Raw genomic sequence first — 14,084 nt, forward strand, 5'->3', positions numbered from 1 at the left:
GAGGGCTTGTTGAGCTACTGCAAGGACTGGAAACGCTGGCAACTTAGCAGTGGGAGAGCCTCGCAGCATAATGAATGCAAATTTCTCTTTTGAATGTCCATATGAACAGTATAATCCCTACGCAGCTGTGAGGGGGAAATATCTTTATTTCTAGTCATCTATGCAAGTAGTGCCCAAAACAATAGATTATTTTTAGGATTAAAGGCACTAAATGTCCATTATCAGCTTTATTACAGAATATGCTTGTGAAATATGCTTATGAGCTTGATAAGCCTCTAATGTGATTTCTATTATCTGTTCATGGTCACAGTTTTACAAAACCAACCACAGCATCCCTTATGGCAAGGAGGCGACAGAGAACAGCCAAACAAACAGCACAGCTTGTACAACACCTGCCTCTATTATGGAAAAGACAGAGGCACTCTGTGTAGGAAAGCACCTTTTCCTTCAACCATGCAGAACTCTCACACAGTGGTTAGAAAGTGGTTTGGTTCACATTAAGCTCTAAAAGGAGGGTTTCTGGAAAATTTTGTTTATGAAGACATTCCCTTGAAAACAGGTCTGGTTAAATGTGTGCATAAAAACCAGCAGGTGTTTACTGCCAGGATGGAGATAAGTGCTCCATTTTAATTGTGTCAAGCAGTCGGCTTCACAGTGTGGAACTGCAATGTCTGTTTTATGTTTTTCAATGAAAAGGGAGCCTGAAAGTCTAAAAATGCTCACCTTCCTCTAACTGTGGTCCCACAGCAGCCTCTGAGAAGCAGCAGCCCTCCTTCTCTAGACAGACTAGAAAGACTCTCTTCCGTTAGAGCAAAATTGGGGGCATGCTTTGTTTTCACAAGCAAAACAATGAACATCTTGAAATTTATTAGAAGGAATTTGTATAGCAACTCATATTTACACAGATTTGTAAGTCAATTACTAACCCAAGTAGGAGCTTAAAAGAAAACTTGAAAAATGTTAGGACTCACTCAGGACCTGGCGTTTGTCCTCCTGCGTTGCTGAAAGATTCTGTTTGCATAAGCTGGTATTTCTCCAGACTCACAAGTTAAAAAAAAATACTTCTTTTATCTTTCATTCTTACTTTCCAAGAAAAACAGCCAGATATTTATAGAAACTATAATTCTATGTCTTGCATGGAGCCCAGACAAGCATTTGCTGAGACTGGGAAATGAATGGATTCTGTTGATTTAGAAAACATGATGAAGAATAGGTTTAAAGCAGGTCAAAGTCAAGTAATGTTTTGTATGAGTAAAAAATCACCCAAAAGTTGTGCAGTAATGTTCCTTGTAAATCCACCAGGAGGAACAAATCAATGAACCAGTGGCAAGCTGCAAAGTCTTGGCCCTGCCCTGAGTTCTTACCATGTTGAACACGCCAGGGACAGACCAGCTGCCCTCGAGAGTGGGCCACGTGCTCTGCATGCCGTGCCAGAGCAACTGGTAGCTTTCCCCACTCACAGACCGCCCCCGGAGCAGAAGCTCTTGCTTTTCAGGAGGCCCCTGAAAGACCACTGATGGCATTTTGTGGGGCATCCTCCAAGCACTGTCCTGGACAACCTCAGAGGATCCTTTCACATGGCAGATGCCTACCGCATTTTGCCTAAGGTGCCAGAGTATGTGCATATAGAATTTCTGATCATAAACTGATGGCATCCTGGTAAAGTATTAAGTAGGTGTGAATAACATAGAGGAATCTTAATCTACTAATTCCTAAAGCTTATCTTCTAACTTGGGCATACCTATCAATTTATTTGTTTAGCTATCCCATAATTACCTACAAGATTTTATAATTGTAATGAAAAATATCATATTATATTTGCAATGATAAAACTATAAAACCCCCCAAATATTTTATTTTTTGTTCTTGAAAACTCCTCACTACAGGAGTGGACACTTGGCCTAGCAGTTAAGATGCAGTTAATGCTGTCCGTATTCCACACTGGAGCGTGCAGGTTCCAGTCTTGGCTCCATTTGGGATTCCAGCTGCCCGATAATGCTGACCATGGGAGACAGGCGTGGTAGGTCAATAAGTTGGGTCCCTGACACCCAAAGGAAGACCTAAGTTCAGTTATCAGCTGCTGCTGTCAGCCTGGCCCAGCCTTGGCTGTTACAGGCATTTGTGGAATGAAGAGGCAACAGGGAGATCACTGCCTCTCATCCATCTTTCTCTTCTTGTCCCTCTGCCTTTCAAATAAAAATAAGTAAAACAACAACAAATTCGCTGCAGCTCTGCTCGGTAATCGATCTCAAGTCATTATATTTTCATAGCGTCAACTTGCCAGAGCTAAAACCTCCCAAATGAATCATAACTGCCATTTCTTCTTTAAATTCAGCAAAGCTGCCAAATGCAGTGTCACAAAACCCCTGCATTTGTCCCATTCCTCCCCTGCTTAGACATCTTCTGTGACTCACAGCCATCAAACTGTTTATCTTGCATTGAGGATCTCTACAATAAGAGCTGGAAGGGAGGGATGGAGGAAGCTTGTCTGGAAGGGAACATAAACCACTGAGTTTTAAGGGGCATGTAAGGGTTAACCAGACCAAGATGGGAAGGTTTGGGAGAGAGGTGGGATTGTATTTGGGGGTGGGGTGGGAATGGTGACAGGGTGGCGTTTGAGAAGTTGCAGGCTTCACATCACAAAGGACTTGGAATGCCATGTTTAATAAGGATTTACTCCAGTTGATAACAAGAAACCAATGGAGTGTAAGTTGGAAGATGACGCAGAAATTTTAAAACACTCAGTCAAGTAGCTATGCAGACAATGGATGGAAGTGAGGTCAGTTAAAGGAGGAAAGGTTATCTTATCTCCCAAACAGATTTTTACCTCCTTGACGTAAAGAATCATACCACCACTTCCATCACTGTCCTACACGAGCACCTGGCAAGGTAGCCATGTTGGCTGTGCATTCAGATCAAGCGAGGCACACAGATTCAGTCTGCAGGTCGCCTTAGGTTGGACGGGATATCACAGATTGCTAGAATGGAGCCCAATGGGAAGTGGGAAGCTTCATGTGCTCAGGGACTTTGTCCTGGATAGATAAGAAGCAAGGCTCAAATATTTCCTGAAGGAGGAAAGAAAAGCTAACTGTTTCAGCAAGGTTGATTCTACGTTTGGATGAAACTTACATCTTTAGGTCTTGTGTATTTACCTGAAACATTTTGCTGGTCTAGAATTATTTCATATTTTCCATCAATAAAAGTTTCTATTTGGTTTCATCTGTTGTTAAAAAAAAAAAACCACCAACATCCAATAAACCTGCCATCAGCCTCCGCACGCATGTTACTTACTGAGACTGAGGACTCAGCGGACACCGTCCACAGAACGTCGATTGTGCAATGGTTTCTCCTAGACATTCTGGAAATTTAAGATTTGCCGAGCTTTAGTTATATCATGAAGCCTGAGTTGATTAGTCCAAGAACATGTGAATTTTTAAAAATGGTAATAATGGTGGTTTGTGTTTTTAAATGATCAAGTTTCCTTTTTTTTTGGGGGGGGGGCTATGTCTACTCATTGAGCTCCTAAACTTGTCTTTAAGAACATAACTGGGTGGGGAGAAGTGCTGTGACGTAGTAGTTTAAGCTTCAGCCTGCAGTGCTGGCATGGCATCCCCTAAGGGTGCCAGTGCAAGTTCCAGCTGCTCCATTTCTGCTCCAGCTCCTTACCAGGGTGGCTGGGAAAGCAGTGAAAGATGGCCTACATGCTTGGGTCCCTGCACAGACATTGGAGATTTGGGAGAACATCTGGCTCTAGGTTTTTGAATTGGCTCAGCCCATACTATTGGGGCCATCAGCAGAATGAACCAGCAGATAGAAGCTCTCCTTTCTCACTCTCTCTTTCTCTGTAACTTTGCCTTTCAAATAAGTAACCTTTAAAGAAAGATTGTTTTCCCCTAATTTATTGTCTCTTTCCACTTTTTATTGTTTCTTACTTTCGAAAGAGTAGTATGATATTCAGACACTTGTAGACAATACACAAAATAACTAGAGTCCAATATTAGTCTTCAAATTATATAATTTGAAGCTTTTGTGCATCATACAAAATGGAAATAAATGCAGACCACATGAATCAACTGTGATTCATAAGCTTGAGGCTTTTAAATCACATTTCTTCTCATATGTCCTTATGATCAGATAGATTGCAAATAATGTGTTAGTTCTCTCAGAGAAGAAAAACATCAACATTTTAAATAATATGTATTGACCAGGTTAGAAATTCAATTTCACTGTAAGATTGACACCATTCTATCTGAAGACACAATAAAGTCAGAATGTATATGGCCTTATTTTAAGCCCAAGGGGGAAAAAAAAACTTTTCAAGCCTCTATGGAAACTGACAGTGTAGGAGAATGAGCCAAGCATATCTCACTCGAATGAGGTACCCTCTGTGCCAGGGACCCGGGCCAGCAGCCAGCAGTGGCCAGGGGCACAGTCAGCGTGTGGGGCGGCTTCAGAAATCAGCCAGAGTGATCAATCTCCTTTGAATGCGACGACTTCCTCCTTCCTGTCTGTGACCTAAGCAACACTAAACTTGCATCAGATTCTGCTTCTCTGGGGGGTACTTGAGGCTTCTTCTAATTCCACTGATCCCAAAGCTCCCACAACACAGCCTCACCCGTGGCAGACGGAGAACACGCCCTGTGGAGCCACTCTGCGTGGATTCCAACAATCTCATCTGCAAACTTCTGGAAGCCCCCTTAAATATCCTCACCATTTCTGAAGGTGTGAGGTTTATTTCTCCAAATCACCCTTTTGTTACCTTCCTGTTTGATTTGATGGATTATACTCAAGTATCTCAGGCAAAACAAAAACACATACTTTTTGTTTCTTGACTAACTACACCCATTCTGCTGCACGTGGAACATGGAGTGGCCCTGGCTGGTGGACGTGGGATGTCTCGGGTCCTTACTACAGACAGTAAGACCAGGGTCTGACGCCCCACCAGATAACTTTCTCCCTTCTCCTGATCCCTCCTACATTCTCAGTGACTGGTCCCCCAGCTCCCACAACTGCCTCATTCCTGGAATTCCTTTTTGGCAAATCGAGTTCAGATACTACACTTGATCTTAGCCAAAAGGTCGAGAAGCGATTGGCAAATCGAGTTCATACAGAATTTGAACACTGTCTCTCCCCGCCTTCCCTTCCCCATTATCACCTAGAAACTGCCTTTGTGTTACTCCAAAGTAACTCTCCAGAATGCAGAGTTCTGTCTCCAGAATCCAGTGATCCAAGCTGCTTCCAGCTAAGTGAACAGTGTGCGGGTTTTGAGGGTAGGTTTCCAAAAAGGCTGTAAATGCACTCTGACAGCCTTTAATGCGTGCTGTTAAGCACTATATATGGCAAATTAAAATGTGACTTAGGCAGCTGGGGAAAACAGGCGAGGGGGGATGGGCATTTCTCCCTTTGCTGATACTTGACAATGCTTATATGTGTGTCTTCACTGTGATTTTTAGAAAAGGATTCAAACAATTCACCACGATACGTATCATTTCACAGTGCTGCTGCCCAAGCGAGTTAAAGCAATTTAAAAAATTACTAAGGATGAAACCCTGTCTTCGCCCCCCCTCCCCCGCCACTACAGACATTAGAAGGAAGCTGCTCAGAGGGCGTGAAGACCTTGCAATGTGCGGATCAACAATCAGTCACATTTATCTCTTTGAGTTTCACAGATTACGTGCTGCCTTAACCCATAGGTATGTCAACAATTCAGAATTCTCCAGGGTCGGCTCTTGCCTGATTTGTGTTGATACAGGAGCCTTTCCAGGCCAGCAATGTTTCAACAATTGCCTGCCTGTTTCTACTTTATAGAGACAGGATAGAACTACGGAAATAATAAACACAACAGACACAACCATTGCAAAGCCCTGGACTATTCCAAAGAACTCTAATTAATCAACGTATACTAACCATCCCTGGTAATTGTTGTATAGCGTGTTCACGTTAAATTCCTTCTAAGCCTTGGAAAGCAGAGGCTTTCAAGTAGGTGGGTGTCTGCTGCCTTATCTCTCCGCTGGGTCTGCACTCCTGTGTGGGCTGCTGAGTGCACTGCTGCTTGTTGGGGAAAGCTGCTGTTGTCATCAAAATATTTCCAGCGCTTTGTTCCTTGTTGGGGGCGTCATTCAAGTGGTTTCCCTAAGCATGAGAGCAGAAGCCTGGAGATAGCACCCCTGTTCTCTCAGTTTGAACTTCGTGAACCATAAAATATTCATGCTGTCTCCACTAGAATGTTCTTTCTCCAGCCTCCTCCCTGGGGCCAATCCTACTGAATTGTTGAGACCTGACTGGCCAGTTCCTCCGTGTGGCTTCCCCAAATTCCCATCAGCCAGTGGTAAGTTAATACTTCTGAACTGTATAATGAGTTAGTGTTCTTTTGAGTTACTTATTCTTTCGTAGTAGGAGATGGGTTTTTCTAGAGGGAGGCTTCCTTCTTGCACCTGTCAAGTTCTTGGCTGCAAGGAAGCAGAGTATGTGTTTAATTCACCCTGCAATGTGCCCTGCACAGAGAACAGACTCTTTTGATGGTGGCTGAATTCATCTGTTACCCTGCAGAGAGTTCAGGCCTTGTGTGGGGTTGGGTCTAAGCAACAAACGCTGACAGACAGACATGTGCTTCCTATGTAAAACAGATCGTTATCGCTATCCCCACCCAGTAACTGTGTAATGCAGACACGATTCTCCAATCCAGGGAGACACACAGCCGAGGTCACCGGCACTCCCCTCCCATGTGTTCCCAGCTCCGTTTGCCACTCACTGAGCAGCCCTGTCCAGCTGCTCTTCCTGGCTGGTCACTGTCGGAGCCCAGGAGAGAATACCCCCCCCCACACACCCTGTGGGTCTTACACGCTGTTCTGGTTTCCTGTTAGCCCTGGGCCTCTGGGTGCTCAGGGTTGACATGTGCAATGACTCCACTGACCACAGGCTGGACTCGCTACCCCCGGAGTCCACTGCCAGATTCCTAGATCCAGATTTAGGATCCTTTCCCCCAGGGCAGTGGCTGTTCCGCATTGTCAAGACCTCTCCACCCTGTCCAACTGCCTTGATTTTGTTTAGAGGAGAATGGAAGGGGCCATGGGGAGGCTAGAGGTCTGAGAAATCACACTTCTGCAATAAAAACCACAACACTGAATGATATAACTGACCACTGGCTTAAAAACTCAGGTTTGAGAGTTTTTAAGTTCAGCTCTGCCACTTACTATCTGTGGCAACTTGAATGTTACTTAGCTGCTTAGTTTCCTCATCTGTGAAACAGGAATTAAAAGCCTGTCTCAGGGACGGCAGCATTGTGGCTTAGCAGGTAAAGCCTCCAGCTGTGAAGCCAGTATCCCATGCAGGCGCCAACTCAGTGCTGAGCCATCAGGGAGCCAGGCAGTGCATGGAAGATCTCTCTGTCTGTGTCTCCTCTCAGTGTAACTCTTTCAAACAGATATATCTTTAAACAAAACACCTAGCTCACAAGTTTGTGCACATGTTCTTGCTATAAACAACATTGTGGATGGAAACCATGACATCCGATTCGTGGCAGAGTGAGAACTCACATTTCCTCTTTACTTGATTTCTGCACAAGTTGAAAATGCCAGGCTCTGGTGGTTTTAAATCTGTAGTCTGACCCGCGAAAGCTTTCCTTTTTCCCTCAAGGTTCCTTGCACACTGACAGGTTCAACGTCTTTCCTCCCCTCTGTAGTAAACCCCATAATACTTCTAAAGGAAGAATCAAACAGGCGGCACACCACGCAACAGCTAGATCCATAATTAAAAGGACACACGGTGCTGCTCCATTTTAATGACTGCGCTATCTTCTTTCCACTTCGCTGGAGTATCCATTAAAGGAGTGTGTGTGCAAACTCTTGCACCTCTGGGTTGCATTTTTTTATTTTTTGAGACATCTGCCTTGTACCCATGCCTACAATCTTGGCTGGCCCAGGGAGAGGGGGGTAGCCAGGGCTTGGGAGCTGGGCGCAGCTGGGCGGACTGGCTGCTGCCAGCAAGGCCAAAGTCCCCTTCCTCCTCCTCCGCGAGGTGGTGTGCTTGCTCCCTGGCCCAAAGACTCCAGCCCAATTTGTTCACTTTCTACATGAGCCGCTCTCTGGGTACACTGGGTGGAGCACCCCAAAGTACCTGGGCGAGGCTACCCAACCTCAATTTACAGGTTATAGGAGCGCTAAGGCTTTCAGGTTTTCTTTTTATAAAAGTATGGCTATCGTTGACTCTTCAAACAGCCCATAAACACCAAGGGCACTTTCTCATGCACACCAAGAAAATTCTGCACAATTTCACTTGAACTTAGCCAAAAGGCCGAGAAGCGATTCTGCGCGCAATTTCAAAGTTTTCACAGACTCCTCTTCCTGAACCTCTAGGTTAGGTTCCCCTGCAGTCAGCAGGGCAGGGTGGGCGGGAGTGAAATCCTGGATATTTCTCTCTCTCTCTCTTTCTCTCTCTCTCTCTTTCTCTCTCTCTCTCTCTCACACACACCCGAGTGCGAGACCACGGAGAAACTGCGGCACCTTTGTGAGCCGGTCAGCGTGCAGGTACGGCCGGACACACAAGGGGACGGCGAGCAACAGGTGGGCAGCACACCGGGGCCAGCACCCCCAGGAAGCCGCGAGGCGGGCGGCGAGGGAGAACGAGGGGTGGCGGTGGGCGGCGCAGAGGCTGCGGAGCTCCACTCACCGTTGGCCACGAAGCTCCGGCCCTTCCGTGCTAGGGTCTGCTGCACCTGTTCCTGGATCCGCAGGCTCTTGGCCGCCTGGCCGCCGCGGCCGCTGCTGCCCGCCAGTTTCAGCTTGGCCTCGGAGGGCAGGGCCAGGCTGGAGCTGTCCAGTTGTCCCAGGATCTGCTGGCCGAGAACCGTGCGGATGTAGCCGCACTCGGCCGGGGTGCCGGGGGCTGCCATGAGGCCGCTGCTGGGGGCGACCGCGCCGCTCGCCTAGCCGGGCAACCTGCGGCAGAAGCCGCAGCCGAGCTGGGAGCGCTGGTGCAAGCCCCGCCCTCCAGGCCCCGCCCCCGGCCCCGCCCCCCGCGCCGGTGAGCGGAGAGCGCGGCCCCGCGGAGCCGGCGGAGGGGGCGCGGCTGCGGCCGGGTACGCGCCGGGCGGCAGCGGGAGCGCGCGGCCCGCCGGGGTCGCGCACGTCGTGCGCTTCGCCCTCGGGGAGGCTGCGGTGCCCGGGCGGCGACCGCGAAGGTCTCCTCGCGCAGGTGCGCCCGGCGGCGGCGGCCTCTGAGGAGCTCTGGTTAGTCAGGCTCTGTGCGACCTGAGGGTGAGGCAGGGCGAGGGCAGGGAGGCTGTGGGAAGTAAACGTTTTGTTGTTTTGTTTTTTTTTAATAGTTTCCCCCCTCTCAGTACAACTGGAGGACCGCGTACTTTTTTGCGCAGATGCAGTCCCACAGACATATGTTCGTGCTCCTTGAGAGCTTCTGTTTTCCCTTGCAGGCTCACAGACTGTACCAGTACAGTCCCCTCGCCCACGCGGAGCAGCTCCGCGAGGCGCCCGGCGCGGCTGCCGTTCGGAGGCGACTCTGGGCCGGCGCCGGCCTGAGTTCTGATATCCCGCACGAGCGAGCGGGAGCCTGAGAGCCAGCGGACGAGGCTGGCGGACTGGCCCGGCTTTCAGGAAGGAGAAACCGGGAACCCTGGCCTTCTCTTGGGGTGGCTTGGTTGACGTTCTCCCCGCCCAAGTCCCCGAGTTGCTGTCAGCCTCCGCACTCGCTCGGGAAGGGAGAGACTGCAGCGTCCTTCTCCCTCCTTCACGCGCGCGGGACCTGACTGTCCAGGGTGGTGGTTGGCTCTGCCCTGGACCGAGGCGCGTGGCAGGCGGTGCCGAGGTGGGCTCTCGGGCTGGAGCTTGGAAGCTGCCCCCTCCTCTACCACTCCCGCCATCCCAGCAGGACCTGTGTTTAGGTAAATGACACCTTGCGTCAAGTCCAGTTATGCAGACGCAACTCTGATGCTGAGACTGAATTGACAACAGAAGGGTGAAGCGAAGGTCAAGCGATGACAGGTTTCCAGGGACAGAGCTCCCGGTCCCTGCAGTCTCCCTCCCGGGCCTCTTCCGGCCTCCCTCACTCTGCTGCCCCTCTAGGGTCAGCTGGGCGCCCCTTGTGTGTGTGTTAACACTGTATTCTGAAACTTTCTTTAAGAACAGAGTGACAAAGAGAGTGGGAGATGTTTCCACTTGCTGGTTTAGTCCTCAAATCCCTGCACCAGCCAGGGCTGGGCCCGGCCAAATCTGGGATCCAGGAGCTTCCTCTGGGTTTCCCACCTGGGTGGCAGGGGCTTCAGGATGGAGCTGTCACTTACTGCGCCTTAGTGGGTAGCTGGACCAGAAGTGGGGTGCAGGTGTCCCCAGCAGCCACTGAACGCTTGGTTTTTGTGCCTGGAGAGCCGTGGGTTTATCATCAGCTCTGCCTCCCTCTAAATCCCTCACCGAGGGAATGAGAGGAATTTTTCTCATTTATTTTAATAAGCCAAGCTTCACTTATCATTTTCCTCACAAATTACTCTTTGAGGTGCGGTATTGTCAGTGATTATCAAGCAGGTAGCTGCTGGTAATTGAGCATGTAGGAATCCTTTTATTGGGTAGCTGTCGTATCTAGGAGGAAGGGGATGAGAAGGGCGGTATGTGAGAAAGAGTGGATTCAAACCTTAGCTTACCCTTTGCAAGCAGAAAGGCAAGCGAGCCTCTTTTCTTTTTTACAGCTCAACTTTCTTATCTTTAAAAGGCCAGTGATAAAAGGATCTTCCCTGTCGTGGGACTGTGACATTGACCAGTGAGTAGCACTAGCACGTGGGAACGGGCACCCTCTCCCTGAGGCTCCCTCTGAACTGCCTCCCTTCCCGCAAATCGACGTACTTCAGTGAGCCCCTGCACACGGCTTTCCTCGCTGTTCAGCTTTTCTGTCACACAGGCTTTGTGTTTTGCTTCACTCTTGATTGTTTGCCTACTGGAATATAAACTCCATAAAAGCAAGAACTTGTTGTTTTAGATGACTTGTTCTTTAAGACCTAGGGTAGATAGATATTAAGCATAAAATGAATGAATGAATGAATGAATGTTCAGCAACTGTTAGTAATAACTAGGCTTTCAGATTTTTGGATGACTTGTTATCTTTTTCAAAGTCGCGTAGATATTATGTATAGCAGATTGACTTACTTGTCTTTGTAATATTCCTTATACATTAGGAAAGCTAAAATAAGCAAGTTTTACATTTTTGAATGCTCACAGAATTAGTGATTCAGTATTGCGGTCTCTTTGAAAATGGCAGGAGCGGGAACCTTTAGAGGACCCTGTTGGAGGTGCCAGCGCTAATGGCATTGCCGTGGTTGCCTGTAGCACCAGGAACCGCGTGCACTCTGGCGCTGCGCCTTAGAGTCTCAGTGCGTTCATATTCTGGTCCAAGGCGCCCATCCCAGCCGCTGCCGCAGGGAGCTTCGGGCCAACACACCGGAGCACAGAAATTAGATGCTGTGGTTCATTTCGTGGTGTTTGGCTGTTTATGATTCGAGTTCAGCTTTGGAGACTTGTCCGTTCCTTTTGCTTATAATCACCAACAGAATCTGATCAAAGAAGCAAGAATTCCACAGGAATGCAGAAGGGACTGCAAATAATAGATAACTACACATGAGACTAAAGCTTCTTTAACCATGATCCTACAATAGGGATTCAGAAATTCTTTTAAAATTTTAAACATAGGTTTTTATCTAGTTTGTATACACTAGCCATGAAACACTTTTGTTTTTATTGTTTTCAAGTCTACAGGTACAGCTTCTTCAAAGTAATCGTTTACTTCCTTTTATCATACATAAATTATTATGTGAGAATATATAAGCATTTAGGAATTTATTAGATTACATGTTATAGATCTAGAGCAGATATTATATTTTAATTGATAATATTAAAGAAGATTAATGGTACCAAAATTTTTAGATTCCTATTAAAAAATAAACTAACACATTTTCATGAATGTCAACTGGCGTGAAATATTTCCTGCTACAATCTCTTACCTATTAATATCTATTGCTTTTAAAGAATACTTCCTAAATTAGTGAAAGGGACCTGGCAGGGTTTATTTCCTCTTTTAGCAAATGACTGTGTTGCTAAGGCAATCAGCAGTTTTATCATTAGCTACATACAACGAAATTTGGATCAGGTCTAGAAAGGGAAGCTTTGAAAACATGTGGGTCTAAAAACTGTTCTTGGATGGAGAGTTTAAGCCCCAGTGAGGGGGAAGGTACCAACCCGCACGCAGATGTTCGTTTTGTTTGTATTGTCGGGTATTCTGTCAGTGTGTAGATCTGAAGCCTCTTGGTCAAAGACCCCAAATGGGATGTGGGCGAAGAAACCAAGTGGCCCCCAGAACTGGTGAGGAGCAATCTGTTCATTGTTGTGGAGGCTTCCAACAGTTCCTGTAAGCATGACTCACGGGCGTGTTGGAGCATGGACACCAGAGAAAAGAATAGCCTCTGGGATGGATGGCCACAGCCGCTGTCATGGTGGCCTTCAGATCTTTTTCACCTAGCGGCTGAAGGGAGGGAGGACTGGGGTTGAGTCCCAGCAGTCCTTGCGCTTCTGTTAGAGACTGTGGCCCACACTGATTTAGTCCCTGCCACGGAGCCCAGCATTGAGGTAACTGCCGGGTGCTCAGTAAATCATGAGTGGCCTATGATGTCACACCTAAAAGTGTGTTGGCTAGTTAGTTACTGAGTCAGGCCAGGTGCAGCTGAGCAAATGGAATGCCAGAGTAACTCTTGCCTGTAGGAACATAGGTAAAATTTGCTTTTTAAAAAATATTTGTCTAGTAATCTCTAAATTTATGATTGTATCAGAGAAACTTAGATTAAGTTTTATAAGTGTGGAGAATATAGAGCTTCAGGGTCTGCATTGTTTAAACAGTTTTGTACTGTTGGGGCCAGTATTGTGGCATAGCCAGTTAAGCTGCCAGAGGAACTGGCATCCTGTGTATGATGCTGCTTTAAGTACTGGCTGCTCCACTTGCAACCTGGTTTCCTTCCAATATGCCTGGAAAAACAGAGAAGGGCCAAGTCCTTGGGACCCGGCCACCCGCGTGGGAGACTGAGCTGGAGTTCCTGGTCCTTGACTTTGGCCTAACCTGGTCCTGCCGTTTTGGGCATGTGGAGAATGAACCAATGGCTACAAGTTCTCTTTCTCTCCCCCTCTCGCTGTTACTCTGTATTTCAAATAAATAATTACGTCTTTTAAAAGTATCATATTCTACTTTTTTTGTTTAGAAATTGAATGAGATTCATTGATGTTCGTGGGTATATATTCATTTACATATAATTTTCTGTTTAAATTTTTTCCCTCTTTTCTCCATATGCTGTTATTTCCTTAAAATTCTAAAAATTGAAGTACTACGTTTTATATTTCATAGGTAGAAGAATATTACTAAAAATATGGCTCAGGCTTTAGAGTATCATCCCCACTCCACTGACTGGAAGAACTATGCCCAAGGCAAATTTGACTGATTGGACACAGTCCTGGTCTCTTAACAGAGCTCTCAGCCTACGCACCAGGTGGAGTTTAGCGTGCTGCAGAGCAACCTGGGGTGCTTACAGACACCAGGACATTTTGTGGGATGTGAAGCCGTCCCTGCCGTCCCTCTCTGGTGCTTCAGAAATATGCGGAGTTCCAGTTCCTTCCGCATCACAGTGAGGTCACTGGTGCTTGGACGGTCAACATCCTGGGTTTTACCCAGAATACACTCATCAGTGATGAAAACTGTGAAGAAACTATGCAATTAAAGCCTAAAAAGTTTGCTTCCTACTTAGAAGGAAAAATTACATAAAGTTTTTACAGTGTTAGGAAGGAAAGCATGCAATTCCTATGAAATGTAGTTATAGTCCCAAGTAACAGCAATTCATTAACATAACCCTATTATCTATTATTTCATTGCGTTCTATTCTTTCCTTAATTATATCTTTGGTATGGATTCTAATTGAAAAATTCTTCAGGCTGTGGGCTTTTGGTCTAGCTGTTAAGATGGCACTTGGAAGGGTTGGCACTATGATGTTGTAGATAAAGCCACTGCCTGCCATGACAGCGTCCTGTGTGGGCACTGGCTTATGTCCT

At 46.9% G+C, this 14,084-nt stretch overlaps 1 protein-coding gene across 1 annotated transcript in view; it reads right to left on the minus strand.

Annotated features, from left to right (window-relative positions):
* PKP2 (plakophilin 2) overlaps window positions 1-8,982 on the minus strand; it is a 72,408-nt gene extending 63,426 nt beyond the window's left edge. The window contains exon 1 of the mRNA XM_058655772.1: window positions 8,668-8,982. Within this exon, the coding sequence (XP_058511755.1) occupies window positions 8,668-8,890 (223 nt within the window). The 5' untranslated portion in view covers window positions 8,891-8,982. The remainder of the gene's footprint in view (window positions 1-8,667) is intronic.
* Window positions 8,983-14,084: the final 5,102 nt, after the last annotated feature.

This window comes from Ochotona princeps, chromosome 27 (assembly GCF_030435755.1).
Source record: "Ochotona princeps isolate mOchPri1 chromosome 27, mOchPri1.hap1, whole genome shotgun sequence".
In the NCBI taxonomy this organism is placed as follows: Eukaryota; Metazoa; Chordata; class Mammalia; order Lagomorpha; family Ochotonidae; genus Ochotona; species Ochotona princeps.